Raw genomic sequence first — 14,818 nt, forward strand, 5'->3', positions numbered from 1 at the left:
AGAGCTATTTTTGCCCATTTCCCCCTGTGTTTGCTTTTGAATGGCTCTGCGGACACTCTGCCCTGGGCACGCTCTGATTCCAAAGAGATTAACTGGGCCCCAGATGACCAGGGAGCCTCGCTCCCCTTCTCCACCGTCAGTTCCACATTTTTCCCTTTGGCCGATGCTTCCTGTCTGCTGCCTGTCACCGCCCTTATCCTGGATAACCATGGGCCCTTACGCAAGTCGGCAAAATGAGAAAGGCTATAAAGGCGATTTGTTGAGCGCCTGCAGTGCACAGCTTTACACCAGGCTCAGAGGGTGGTAATAATGGCCAAGTCCTGTGACAGTCATCATCATCTTGTGTGTTCTCTTTTAAAAAGTTTCCAAAGGGCTTTCACAAAGCCAGGGGATAGTTTCCTCACTTGATGATGAGAGAACAGAACTTTCCTCATCCAGGAAGCATCCAGAATACAAATCCAGGCTGTAGTGACAGCTCAGCCTTTTATGGGGCTCACTGTGTGCAGGGTGGGTCCTAAGTATTTTACACAGAAGTACCCGCTTGATGCTTACAACCCTGTAGGGTGGGTCATATCCTCGTTTTCCAGTGAGGAAACAGAGGCACTAAGGGAAGCTGAGTTTCTTGCTCCAGGCCACACAAATAAAATACCATGGGGCTGGGATTCCAGCCCAGGCCGCCTGGCCTCAGAGCCTGTGCTCTTAGCCACGGAGCCTCGTAGCCCCTCTGATCACACAGTTTTTGCCCTTAAAAAACTCCAGATGCAGTCTCGAAGCAAGACAGGAGAATTGAGTTTAGAATAGTTGGCATCAATCGTCAGCACCCTTTGAGGCCAGGAAGGGGAGGTATGCTAATTGCCAGAGTCACCACTGGAACTTCTCACCAGGCACCAGGGTGACCAGCTGGCCTAGTTTGCTTCAGACTGAGGAGTTTCCTGGGATACAGGATTTCTGGTAATAAAGCAAACCTGGGCAAACCAGGATGGCTGGTCACCCTCCTGGGCATGCCCCCCCGCCCCCGCCCCACTCCCTGCAGATGCCTGGTGCTCTCAGCTGGCCTAAGGACTCAAGCATTCAGAGAAGCAGTCGGAACATGTGCTCCCAGCCCGAGAGCATCAGGAAAGGACCCTGCAGGCCCGAAGCCACGGACTTGGGATGTGGAACAGCGGGAAATTAGAATGGGATGGTGGGGCCCACTTGAAAAGGCTTTGAATGTAGGACTAAAGAGCCTGGCGCGGCCTGGCAGGTGCAAGGAGCCACCCAGAAGTCCTGGGCTGGGAGATTCTTGGGCGATTGTGTGCATGGTAGCAGAGCTGTTTTCTTGGCACCATATTGCCATCTTTGTCCTTCCTGTTCCCCGTGGATGGTGCTTGGGACTTGCCCAAGGAATGCTGTGGGAGGAAGGGGTGGTGTGAGGGGTCTCTGGGCTCGGGCTAGGGCCACTCACGCTGGTGTTTCTCTGTCCCTCCCTGCAGATGACTGCTTACGGGGCTTTTCTGCACAAGGGCTCCTTCTGCCGGAACTACTTCAACATCCTGGACCTGCTGGTGGTCAGCGTGTCCCTCATCTCCTTTGGCATCCAGTGAGTGGACCCCCTCAGCCCACGATGGGCCATGCTGCTAGCAAGGGGTGCCAGAGAGGACAACCAAACCCTGGAGGGCCCGCCTGCAGGGCCACCGAAGTGTGATGAGAGTGGGGTGGGGCCTCCGAAGCTGTGCATGGCGGCTTTGAGTTCTTGGATCCGTGTCCTCGGTGGTCTGACACTTGGGGCATGTTGATCAGGCGCGAATATGTTTAAATACCTGGGTTTTGCCATGACAGGCGGGGCCAGGCTCAGCTATTGAGAAACGGTTGTCCCCAGGACCTTCCTGCCTCCTCCACCACGGCCCCAGTGCCCTAGGCTGACCTTCAGCAACCCGTAGTCTGCCACTGCCGTGGCCTCCCCTGACCTGGACCCTCCTCCCTTTCTCTCCCCTCTCTCTCCAGCCAAAGCACCTCGTGTATGAGTGTATGTGTGAATGTGTATATATATGTCTGTGTAAGTGTGGGGTGTATGTGTGCATGTGTGTGTATGTGTGGGGTGTGTGTATATGTGTATGTGTTTGTGGATGTATGTATGTGTGTATGTATGCACTTGTATGCATGTGTTTGTGTGTTTGTGTCTGCGTATGTGTCTATATGGGTGTGTATGTGGTTGTATATGTGGATGTATGTGCGTGTGTGTGTGTGTGACTGTATATTTGTGTCTTGTGTGTGTGCGCGCGTGTGTGTGTATGTGTGTGTGAATGTGTGTGTGTTTCATTTCACTGGGCTGGGGTACAGTCTGGGTGTGAGTTCTCAGAGCTCTCCAGGTGACTCCCCTGTACAGCCAAGGTTGCAGACCTCATTCAGGTGTGGAGGATCTGATTACTAGTTTCTACCAAGTTCTAACAGATGATAGTGTGAATTCTACACTTTAACTTTCAAAGCACTTCCACATACACGTTCTTCTATGGTCCTCACACACACACAACGATGGGGGAGACAGGGCAAGTGTTATTATCATCATTGTATAGATGGGAAATTTGGGGTTCAGGACATCATGACACTTGCTCAAGGTCACACCTATGGTAGAGAAAGGCCTAAGTCCCATGGTTCCTAGATCTCTCCTCCCAAGCGTGTTTCCATGGTCGGCTGAGATCATGCAGGGACCGGGGCCTTGGGAGAGCCCCTTGTCTGTGATCGTCAATTATATTACCCCGTATTTTCTGCCTGGGAGCCTACAAGTCTAGATTTGAATCCCAGCGTGGCCACTCAATCACTATTTAACCTTGAACGAGGAATTCTTCCTCTTCAGCCTGTGTGTTTCCCATCTGACCTTTAACCCCCTCCCGTTGTAATTCAGTGCAAGCTGACTCCCTCCCAGAGAGACTGTAGGAGAGACACGGTGATAGACAGGAGTGGCCTTTGCATCTCTTGGAATAAAAGAGCTATGCACCAGAGAAATCGGATCTTTCCGCCAGCCCCTTCTTGAGCACATCATCCTGACCACACAAAGCATGAAATCAGCACTTGCTGGCCTGCCATTCATTGTTTAGGTCCCAAGGCAAGTATGAGGCTCTCTAAAAGCTTGAGAGGCTGTCTGAGGTAGTTAGCCCGTGAGGGTTAGGATGTACTCCACAGCTGCTCACCGAGGTAGTATGGTTAGTAAGCCCCACCTGGGTAGAATGGACAGCTCCAAAAACCATCCAGGCATCTTGCTCAGGGACCTGTCTCCTGCTGTCTCCATCGCACTGGGGAAAAGCAGTTTCCTGAGACTCCAAGAAGCTCTGGCTTGGCCTCAGCATCCCAGAAGTGTGGAACCTGTAGTGCAGTGTAGGAGCCAAAGGGCCTTCTGAAGGGTCACTGAAAAATCAACCGACAAAAGAAAGGTTAATTGGAGAAAAAGCATTCACATTTATTTCACCTGTATACACAGAGCCTTCAGAATGCAGACCCAAATATACAGGGGAAATTGTCCATTTTTATGCTTCGGTTCCAAAAAAGTATGGACAGCCATGTAGAAATGTGACTGGACAAGAAGGGTAGGATCTAACGTGAATGGACTGAGTGGGGAACCCAGCAAGGCCTGTCTGTAGGTTCTTCGCCTCTCTGTGAAGCATTCCTTCCTTCTGGGCTGGGGACAGGATCCTGTCTGCAGTAGGAGTCTTAGGATCTACACTCCCACGTGGTAGATCTGAGGATTTTTTATGGCCAGTTTTTATACAGAAAAGCACAGGGAAAATTTGAGTAATATTTTTAGGTTGTGTGGCTGGCTTTGAGGAAATGAGGTTCTGGGTTCTGGCTTCTTGACCCGTCTTGGAGAAGAGGGATTCTAGTGTTTATGGCTAGCCTCGGAGGAGAAGGGGACTGAGACAGGAGGGCAAGAGAAGTTTAGAGAAAAACTTGTGCTTCTGAGACTGCTTCTAAGGCAGTCGTTTCAGGGTGGTGTTTCCTGAGCCCCAACAGTAAAGCCCACCCTTCCTTGGAGTCCTGAGTGTGCTCTGGGTGAGTTTTAGGTGTAGGTGCCAGGGGCAGCTGTCTAGGGTATGTGTTTGGAGATAAACACTACGAGATCTCCTCCCCATGCCCATCACCTCCAGCCACAAGGCCCGAGATCCCACCATCAGTACGGCATTCCTTTAAGTGTAATGCTGTCTTCAGCAGGCATCATGATAAAAGGTACCATTCAGGCAGTTTATCAAGCACACGGCCAGGTGATTTACACGGAACTCTTACATAACCCTTGCAAAGACCTTCTGAGCTGATTACAGACCCATTTTACAGATAAAGAAACTAGAGCTCAGAAAATTGAGGAAATTTGTCCTCAGTGCCTTGGCTAGCAAGTGCCTGTGCTGGGCTCTGAATTCCCATGGCCTCGCTCTGGATTTCTTCTGTGACACTGTGGGTGCCCCTGGAAGTAGCACAGTACATTGCTAATGACCTGCGTTGAGCCACTTTGCGTATTATTTATTCACCCACAGGAAAGCCCCAGGGTTATAGGCAAGCTCCAGGCTCTCACCACGGGGTGGGAGACAGGAGTAGAGAGTGGTCCCAGAATGCAAAACGTCCCCAAGATGGGCTTTACGTTTTCTCAGGTTTACCTGGGATTCACCTGTCAGGACACTCCCTTACCACATTGTTTTTGCTCCCCCCAGAAACAGGAGGAGCTTACTACCCTGCCTGTTTCCCTCTCCCAGGTCCAGTGCAATCAATGTCGTGAAGATCTTGCGAGTCCTGCGAGTACTCAGGCCCCTGAGGGCTATCAACAGGGCCAAGGGGCTAAAGGTAAGTTGAGGGCATGGGTAGGGAGGCTCCGGCCAGCCCGCTGGGGAGTGGGAGCTCCACAGAGGTGAGGGGTGGGTTGGAAGGAGGAGATGATGGTCAGGCCAAGTGGCTGCCATGTGGGGTCCTGGACACTGGTGCCACTGCATGTCCCGGATCCGTAATGAACAGAAGAGTAACAGAGGCAGTCACCCAAAGTGTCTTCCCTAAGCAGAACGTGCCAAAGGGAGATCGCATGAAAACCCTGGGCCCCTGCGGTGCCGCCATCCCTATATTCCTTCCACTGTAAGATGAGAGGTTAGCAGGGCTTTTGTCCTTGTAGTCACAGAGAGCCCAGTGGGGGCCTTTGCACCCCATTAGGGTCTATCACTTCCCATGTGACTCTCGGAGCGTGGCTTTGCCCCTCTCAGCCCAATGACTCCCGCTTGTGGCAAACGGGCTGCCCTTGCCCCTCTCAGCCCAATGACTCCCGCTTGTGGCAAACGGGCTGCCCCTGCTACCTCCTGGAAAGGCTCCTGGCATCTCCTGAAGCCACGTCTCTCTCCCCGTCCCTTCCCACTGCAGCATGTGGTTCAGTGTGTGTTTGTCGCCATCCGGACCATCGGGAACATCGTGATTGTCACCACCCTGCTGCAGTTCATGTTCGCCTGCATCGGGGTCCAGCTCTTCAAGGTAAAGTCTGGGCTCCGCTGTGGTCCTGCTTCCTCCCCTCCCATCAGCATTCCCGGGGAAGGGAGCTGGCAGATACTGGACGAACAAGACAGTGGCCCGGGCCAGACTTGGCCTGGATGTAACCTCCACCTGCAGCCCAACTCCAGCTTCAGACCAGGGGAGGGAGGCGCTAGAAGGAGGTATCGGGCCACCAGGCCAGAGGCCCCTCACTCTCTCCACTTCACCTGCCCTTCAGGTCACTGCCCTTCCTTCTAGAAAGAGAGGGAGAGGGACTTGCATCCTGTGGAAGCTCTGTGTCAGTCACTTGCTTAAAGCCTGCAGCAGTGACCTATTACCAACAGCATCACGTCCCTGCTACACCACCCAGCTTTCAGAGCCCCGCACCTGTCAAAGTCAGCTCCCGCTGCTTCCTGCAGCACCCCTCGGCTACAACGAGGCCAGTGCCCTCCTTGGATTCTGATCTTTTTTGTCCTCACCCTTTTAGTTCTGCTTTTCTCCCACCTAGAGCATTCTCCCCTGCCACCACCCCCACTGTGTAAACTCCCATCTAATTCATCCCTCTGAGTCCAGCTCCACTTCTCCCTCCCTGGCGAGACCTTCCTGGAGAGTACAGCTCCCATGCACCCGAGCTCCCGTTTTTGCATTGCAGGGCTACTTACAGCACTGGTGTCTGTATTCGCCACTGTTTTGTGCATGTGAGTCAGGCCCTGTGCATCTGGATTCTGCACTTTTGTTTTTGTTTTGTTTTGTTTTGTTTTGTTTTGTTTGATACGAAGTCTCACTCTGTCGCCCAGGCTGGAGTGCAGTGGCGCGATCTCAGCTCACAGCAAGCTCTTCCTCCCGGGTTCACGCCATTGTCCTGCCTCAGCCTCTTGAGTAGCTGGGACTACAGGTGCCCGCCACCATGCCTGGCCAATTTTTTGTATTTTTAATAGAGATGGGGTTTCACCATTCACAGGATGGTCTCCATCTCCTGACCTTGTGATCCGCCCGCCTCAGCCTCCCAAAGTGCTGGGATTACAGGTGTGAGCCACCTCACCTGGCCGGATTCTACACTTTTTGTCCCTAGCACAGTGCTGGGCTATGGAGGTGCTCACTAATTGTTTTTGGATTGACTCATTGATTACTGAACATCTCTAATACTCTGTTCTCTGCCTTCCAGGGAAAGCTGTACACCTGTTCAGACAGTTCCAAGCAGACAGAGGCAGAATGCAAGTGAGTGGAGGTGGGAGGGCAGCCAGGGCCACGGCCAGTCAGCCCCAGGAGGCTGGAGGCTTGACCAGAAAGGAGGGACAGCTCAGTTTCTAAGACCGCAGTGGCACCTGGACTTTTGCCTGTGTGTAATCTGGCCCCGCTGACACAATGTGTAGCATTTTTTCTTCCTGAAGTTTCTACCCACTGAAGCTCCTCCCATGGCTGGAACTGTGAAGGTCAAGCCAGGCAGTCCCATCCCACCCAGCATTCAGGGTGACTGGCAGGCGTGAGGGAAGATGGGAGACCCCAGAGTAAACTGCTTCTCCTTTCTCAGGGGCAACTACATCACGTACAAAGACGGGGAGGTTGACCACCCCATCATCCAGCCCCGCAGCTGGGAGAACAGCAAGTTTGACTTTGACAATGTTCTGGCAGCCATGATGGCCCTCTTCACCGTCTCCACCTTCGAAGGGTGGCCAGAGTGAGTATGCAAACCAAGGCCTCATGAACCCTGACCTTCGAGGGCCAGTACTGACTTTCCAGCACAAACCCAAGTTTTGTTCATGTCCCGCACTCCTTCTGGAGGTCATGTTTACCTGGGTCCTCCCCAAGCAGTGAGGTATCTTTCTAGAACAACTTACAGTCCACTGTCACTGCTGAAACACAGACTCTTCCTTCTCTAGAAGGTGTCAAGAAACTCCCACCAAAAATGACCTTTTTTTTAGCCTTCTTTCCAACCTCAGCATGAGCCACAATATCAGAGGTCTCTGTCATTACCCGTATGGCATCTGGGAGTTGGGTGTGGGGAGAGCTTTTCCAGGTGCAGGCCCTGTGGTCACCATAGAATTCAAAATTACCACTCCCAGCGTGCCCTTCATTGCGGTAAAGATGGCTGAGATATCTTTATTAACTGGACCCCGGTCTCCTTAGGAAAAGCCTTGCCTGTATTTACAGAGGATAGTGAGAAAGAGATGGAAGCCTGGGCCCCACGTCCTCTGCTGAGGCAATGCGTTTGTGCCTAGAGCAGCCCATGGCCCTTGCACACTGTGTCACCTCTACCAGGCACCTTCCCATCAGGTCCTTGTATCTTTGTATAGACACCTGTTTTTCTCCCAATGTGTATTCCAGTGAAATTAGAATCTGAAAGTCAGAAAATTCTAAATGTATCTAAGTCAACAGCAATGCATGGATCTTAGGTGAGAGTCATCATTATTATGCGGTAAAATATGGGTGATAGAGAATAACCAAGTGCTGTGCAGGGCCACGGAGGAAGGCAAAGAGATAATCCCTGTCCGTGAAGAATGACAAGCTCCATGGGGCATACAGCCAGGCTCAAATGAATGGCATATGTATGTAAACTGCTTAAGTCTAAAACCAGACCATTGGTAATGATCGGAGTAGCATGGGTCATGTGAGTGTTTCTATCTAAGTGGATATTTGCTCTCGGAGAGATTTATTCTACATTCCCTCTAACATCCTCTGAGTCCATGCCAGTTTGCAAAGCTGTCTCAATATTTACCAATATTTCCAGTATTTGAAATCAATGCCCATGACTCATGTTACATTTAAATAGCTCTTCACAGTTTCAAAACACCTTCCTATACATTATTCTAACTTCCCTGCAAGGTAGGAAAGTCGGGAATTATTGTCTCCAATTTACAGATGAAGAATCTGAGTCTCAGAGAGGTTAAGAGCTTTGCCCAAGGTCACACAGCCAGTAAGTGGCCGAGCTGGGACTCCAGCCCAGAGCTGTCTCCTGCACCCTGATCCCTGGGATCCCTGGAGCAGTGGTGCCATCCTTCCGCAGAGGGGACCCTGCTTCTCCAGTTCCCTCTGTGGGACCTGTCTCCTCCTGCAGGCTGCTGTACCGCTCCATCGACTCCCACACCGAAGACAAGGGTCCCATCTACAATTACCGCGTGGAGATCTCCATCTTCTTCATCATCTACATCATCATCATCGCCTTCTTCATGATGAACATCTTCGTGGGCTTCGTCATCGTCACCTTCCAGGAGCAGGGGGAGCAGGAGTACAAGAACTGTGAGCTGGACAAGAACCAGGTAGCTTCCTAGGAAGGAGCGGAGGGAAGCGGGGCCGGTGGAGGGAATGGCCGCCTGCGCCCACCCCCAGAGGAGCTGCATCAGGGAGAGGCCGTGCAGATACTGAGATCGTCTCTGCTTCTCAGCCAGAGTGGGCTCTCGGTCTTTTTGAGGGACCTGTGCAAAAGAAATGCATATTCCCACAAACCCCAGATCTGGCAAATGTGCTCAGCCAACAAATATCTATGAAGCTTCTACTTAAGGATACTCTGAAAGGTTTTGTCAAAAAAACAAAAAATCTCATGCCGTATCTAGAAGTTAACAAGTTAGAAGGACCCAGTTGGGTCGGCACCATTGATACGGAGGAGAGAGACTAGAACTATGAGGGAGTGAGAGCTTTGGGGTGGGGAACAGGATGGCTTCAGGAAACCACTCTTATATGGTTTCTTAAGTAAAACCCAGAGGACTCTGTGGGAGGTGGGGGCAGGAAAGAGGCTTAAGTGGGAGTGAGATGGCGATGCCAAGTATCGTGACAGGTTCTGGTAGCCGTGGAGAGCTGGCAGTGCTGTGGCTGAGTCAGGAAGCTGTTAGGGTGGGAGGTAGGTGTAGTACCTCAGGTCTGTTCCCCAGCTCGGCTCCCCCTGGGAGGAGTCCGTGGGGAAGCACATCCCTGTCTGTGAATATGGAGTGCCCACGGGAAGGAATGCAGCATGGTGTGCCCCTTGTGACCCTCACCAGGCCAGCCAATCCCCTGTGGGTCTCCAAGTCTACATCTCAGGCGTAGACTCACTCTGCTGGCTGCTGCGTGGACCCTGGATTGAAAGAAGACAGGAAAGAGGGGAGGCCAGTTAGAAAGTGGAAATGAGAGAGGATTAGACCCCGATCTAATATCAGGTTAATGATGGTAGCGATGGAAAGAATAGGAGGAGGTAAAAGCGTTAAGGCTCAGGCACTGGACAGCGGGCCTGAGGGTTTGAGAAGATGCCGGGGAGATTCCCCAGTTCCTGATCTGGAAGCCTGGGCAAAGTGCAGAGAAATGGACTGGCTCTTTGCCAGAGTCCCAAGAATCTAGTTAGCCCAGAATCTTCTTCCCTGTCAGTGAACTGTGTTTTTCCATCTTATGGACACTGGCAAATAAGAAAGATTGATTTAGTTGGCCAGGCTCAGTGGCTCATGCCTATAATACCAGCACTTTGGGAGGCCAAAGTGGGTGGATCACTTGAGGCCAGGAGTTTGAGAACAGCCTGGCCAACATGGCAAAACCCCATCTCTACTAAAAATACAAAAAATTAGCTGGACGTGGTGGCACGTGCCTGTAATCACAGCTACTTGGGAGGCTGAGGCAGGAGAATCACTTGAGCCTGGGAGACAGAGGTTGCAGTGAGCTGAGATCATACCACTGCACTCCAGCCTGCTGGATTTAGGACAAGAAAGAAAAACTGAGGAGAGAAGTACCCAAGGAAGGTCTGTGGCATGGGACGTAATCAGTGAGAAGCCCAGCTGTCAGTGGGTCAGCAAGCACATTCTTAGCGATGCCGACTCCCTGCTGAGGCACATGAAGGCATCACCAGGCGGAGGAAAGGAGATGTATGGTCCCTGCCTAGGACCTTAATATGGGGATTTGACAAGAAGGGGCTCTCTGCTTGATTAAGGGGTCTGTGGAAAAATCGAGACATTTTCCAAATAACATCTCCCACCTGTAAGTGAGCCAGAGCAGCCAATGATTTCTCTGACTTCTGGAGAACCCCACCCCACAGGGTTTCATTCACATCCCACACCTCTCTGCCAGCTCCCCCTACACCCTCCAGGTAACTAACCCCACTCTCCCCATCCTCCACCACCCTCCCAGCGACAGTGTGTGGAATACGCCCTCAAGGCCCGGCCCCTGCGGAGGTATATCCCCAAGAACCAGCACCAGTACAAAGTGTGGTACGTGGTCAACTCCACCTACTTCGAGTACCTGATGTTCGTCCTCATCCTGCTCAACACCATCTGCCTGGCCATGCAGGTCAGTCCAAGGGGGAGCACAGCCACGGTGCTGTAGGAGGGAGGCATGCCATGGGGATGGAAAGCGTAACGGAGCGGCAGGCAGCTCAGTGCATCGCCTTCCTGGCCGCCAAGGGAGGCAGCTGGAGAAAGACGAATGTTCCCTGTCAAGGATGTGCTCCTCTCTGGGCCTTAGGGAAGAATCCATGGCACCCTGGGTTGATCAATGGAGAGAGGGGAGGAGATGGAGAAGGGAGGGAGTGAGCTGGACGCATTCGTTGTTGCCGGGAAGGCGTGGCGTGTGGAGGTGGGTTCTGCATCCACCCGTCTTCAGGGACAGAGCTTGTTCCCAAGCTCTTTTTTTTTTTTTTTTTTTTTTTTTTGAGACGGAGTCTCGCTCTGTGGCCCAGGCTGGAGTGCGGTGGCGGGATCTCAGCTCACTGCAAGCTCCGCCCCCCGGGTTCACGCCATTCTCCTGCCTCAGCCTCCCGAGTAGCTGAGACTACAGGCGCCCGCCACCTCGCCCGGCTAGTTTTTTGTATTTTTTAGTAGAGACGGGGTTTCACCCTGTTAGCCAGGATGGTCTCGATCTCCTGACCTCGTGATCCGCCCGTCTCGGCCTCCCGAAGTGCTGGGATTACAGGCTTGAGCCACCGCGCCCGGCCTCCCAAGCTCTTTTGAGTGCTGAAAGTCTCCATAAAGTCATCACAGCCAACTGGGGAAATGAACACAGATGTGTTCAGAGATGGTAGAGCAGGGAAGAGCTTGGAGTTCTCCTGAGTCCTCCTGACTGCCCACGGAGAGGTGGGTGGCCCTCTGGAGTTGGGTTCGAGGAAGGTCTTGCTGAGACAAGGGCCTCTGAGAAGGGTGGGCAAAAGGTGGGGAGGAGGAGAGACCTCCCTGCCCCGTGTTCACAGCTCCTCCCCTCTCCTGATGCAGCACTACGGCCAGAGCTGCCTGTTCAAAATCGCCATGAACATCCTCAACATGCTCTTCACTGGCCTCTTCACTGTGGAGATGATCCTGAAGCTCATTGCCTTCAAACCCAAGGTAGGCCTCTGAGAAAGACCTTTGATTCACAGGCGTCGGGGTGGACAGGACGGGGAGGTGGGGTGCAGGTATTGAAGGCAGAATCAGGGGAAGAGGGAAAAAGGCATCGGTGAAAGACCATCCCTGCTCCAATGGTCAGTGCTCCAACTCCTCCACCTGCCCAGAGCTGAACCAGGCCAACTCCAGGAAACCCTCTCAGCTCTCGGTGTTGACCCTGGCTGGGATGCACAAGCCGCAGATTCCTCGCTGAGCTGAACCTCTGAGCCTCTCCTGGGAGAGGCAGGTGATGGTCTTTCTCCTATGTCCCATCCTCTAGTACATAACCTGTTATTAGAAGAAACTATGCCCATAGACTGGCAGACCAAACCTCTCCGGGCCCAGCCCCCCAGATCCACTCAGGCCTCTGTTCCACCCTCCTCCCATTTCATCAGCCACACAGACCAACCTCGTATAAAACATTCATCCAGGGCTGGATTTGCTCAGGGCTAGGGCTACAGCCTATGGGCACTCCTGTTCCCTGCCTCAGAGGCTATGGCATTGCTGCTTACACGCTCTGGGGCAGGAAGAACAATTACCTGCAAATTTCTCTGCTTTATTCCTCGTTTGTAAGGACAAGATTAGGCCTGCTCTGCTGAATGAGGCAGGGTCAGAATTCCTGTCCTTTGGATTATCTGTGCCCTTCCTAGCCAGTCACCCCCGCTGTCCTCAGTGGTGGAGGAGCAGACACTGCTGTGAGCCACACCTTCCACCCTGGGCCTCTGTAGATGGATCGGAATCCCCGGCATCCACTGGCCGGGATTCACCACCAGGACAGCTGCTTCTGAGAGAGGCTGTAAGAGCAACTGAGCAGCCCCCAGGCTACCATAACACCTTTTGGAGAAGGATGAGAAGGAACGAGTTCTGGGAGCATCATGCGGTTGCAGACTTGAGACAACCTCTCCAGCTTTACTGAGCTTTCTCCTCCCTGCTTTAGTAGTTTTCCCAGATGCAACACAGATCAACAGGAGGCCAAGAGCTGTATTTTCTATTTTCATTCAAGTTTTTACTGGTCTGAAGATTAACTGGGGGTGGGGGAAGGTCCGGCTTGGCCTTCGAATCCATGTTCGTTGAGGAGATATCCGTAGCCTTCTTTGCATGAATGTTCAACTCACACTTTTGATTCCGTATCATGTGCTACACATATATCATCGCGTGTCATCCTCAAAACGTCCCTGTAAAGTGGGTATTAGCATCCCTCTGTAGAGAGGGGGGAAGTGAGGCTCAAACAATGAAGTGCCCAGTATTAATTGCTCCACTACTAAGAACTGGCAGAACGGAGGCTGGAATCTGGCACCTCTGACTTCACTGTATTTTCCACCACACTGAGGTTAACTAGCATTTTCCCAAGTCAAGTGCTGTGCGGGTATTTTTCAGGAAGAAGGAAACAAGCTTGGAAGGACTTAAAAGACAAGACAGTATTCCTACAATGCAGGTGCTTCTCTCGCTCAAAGAGTGCCTGGGGATCCCGGCTGATTTTCATAGAGTAAGGCTCCTAAAGGACATCCTTTGGTGATAGAACAGTGGTTTCCTGCCTCCTCCAGAGAAGCAAGTACACTCTTTTTCACCTTCCTGTACAAGTCCCATTTAGGAGGACAGATCTTGTCCTGACCTAGAGAGGACCCCAGGGTTGCCCTGACACCTTCCTTAGGGCACACGGTGTCTCTGCCCATGCATGGCCCTGTTCCAAGCCCTGCAGCCCAGGAGCTCTGACAGTTCACCACCCACAGCAGCATGACCAGCTGAGGCTAGGAGTGCAGTCACTGCCGAGCCGAGCCTCGGTCTCGGGTGACATCCTCTCAGTGGGAAAACTGGCGTTGTTTTCATCCAGTGTCATGAGACATATGGTTTAAATATTTCAAAGCCTTGAGTCATTCCACAATTGACTCAGATGTGTTTCTGACGATGTCTGAGGCAGTCTGGAGAGCCTGCAGTGGACTTTCTGAATCATGCCTCCTGAGCACGGGAGACATACGGACAACCTTCCCTGGGAGGTGCCTGAAATTGACACCCGCGGGAGCTTCGGTCTAAAAGGCACTCCACCTAAATCCTGCAAATCAAGGAACAAGCCAGTTTCCTAGGAATTAACCATTGCGGGTGGTCTAAACCATAAAGTGCCTCCTAATTTCCTCTGTCCCTGGTTTTCTATTGTGAGAAGATGGGGCAAGATAACAGAGACTTTTACCCAAGAAGAAAGAGAGCCATCCTGGGGCCATTTGCATTTCACCCTCGTATGGTGTAAAGAGAAAGGAAAATGGATCTTTCCCTGTGAATTTCCCTACAAGGGCTCTGGCAAGAGGGGGATAAAGGTGTCCACCCAGTTGGGAGCATCATGGAGCACAGCTGGGTCCCTGGATTCTTTCTGAGCTATGTTCTTCATTCACAAATAGACTCCAGGAAAAGCAGCTCCAAAATTTTCAGGCAGAAAACCAAACTGGAAAAACCTGAAGCTCTGGAAGAAATATTCAGCTGGATCTGGCCCAAGAACCAGTGGCTTCTAACCATGACCTGAATCCATGACAACTTTCATTTCCGACCATTAACTAGGACTCCGTGCTGCACTTTTTATTTCACTGGCATGCTGTTTGTGTATGACCCAGATGAGCATCAGCATTTGCTGTGAAAGGACGGCTAGGAACCAAGGATGTCAAAGACAGTCAGAAGTTGTCACTGCTTATGTTTCGTCTCTGCAACTGGCTGGTTGGTTGTTCCATCAGCCATTCCACTTACATTCTTGCTTCATTCTTTCATTGTTTTCATGGTCATGGATGTTCCCAATTTCTTCATTTCTGTGTGTTCTCCTCACCACTCCATAGAAAATAAATTTACTCAAGTAAGTCCCTGCCTAAAATCTAACCATCCCACTCCTTAAATTCATACTCTGTTCACACATTTAAAAAAATCACACAAAGAAACTAGGGATCAACATAAACCAGTTTAGATTGAGTTGGTCCCCCACAAAGCCTCAGGAACCTGCGGGGATGGTTTGAAGAGAGTGAGGTGAATCATGGCAGCATTGATTTGAACAGTGAACAGTGATC

At 51.8% G+C, this 14,818-nt stretch overlaps 1 protein-coding gene across 3 annotated transcripts in view; it reads left to right on the forward strand.

The window, feature by feature from the left end:
- Positions 1 to 14,818, forward strand: part of CACNA1C (calcium channel, voltage-dependent, L type, alpha 1C subunit) — a 775,650-nt gene that overhangs the window by 675,565 nt on the left and 85,267 nt on the right. For all 3 annotated transcript variants that reach the window (XM_011967155.1, XM_011967154.1, XM_011967153.1), the window contains 8 exons: positions 1,473 to 1,579; positions 4,716 to 4,803; positions 5,365 to 5,472; positions 6,635 to 6,687; positions 7,001 to 7,147; positions 8,525 to 8,726; positions 10,555 to 10,713; positions 11,631 to 11,741. In XM_011967155.1, coding sequence (XP_011822545.1) covers positions 1,473 to 1,579; positions 4,716 to 4,803; positions 5,365 to 5,472; positions 6,635 to 6,687; positions 7,001 to 7,147; positions 8,525 to 8,726; positions 10,555 to 10,713; positions 11,631 to 11,741 — 975 coding nt within the window. The remainder of the gene's footprint in view (positions 1 to 1,472; positions 1,580 to 4,715; positions 4,804 to 5,364; positions 5,473 to 6,634; positions 6,688 to 7,000; positions 7,148 to 8,524; positions 8,727 to 10,554; positions 10,714 to 11,630; positions 11,742 to 14,818) is intronic.

This window comes from Mandrillus leucophaeus, unplaced genomic scaffold (assembly GCF_000951045.1).
Source record: "Mandrillus leucophaeus isolate KB7577 unplaced genomic scaffold, Mleu.le_1.0 Scaffold79, whole genome shotgun sequence".
NCBI lineage: Eukaryota > Metazoa > Chordata > Mammalia > Primates > Cercopithecidae > Mandrillus > Mandrillus leucophaeus.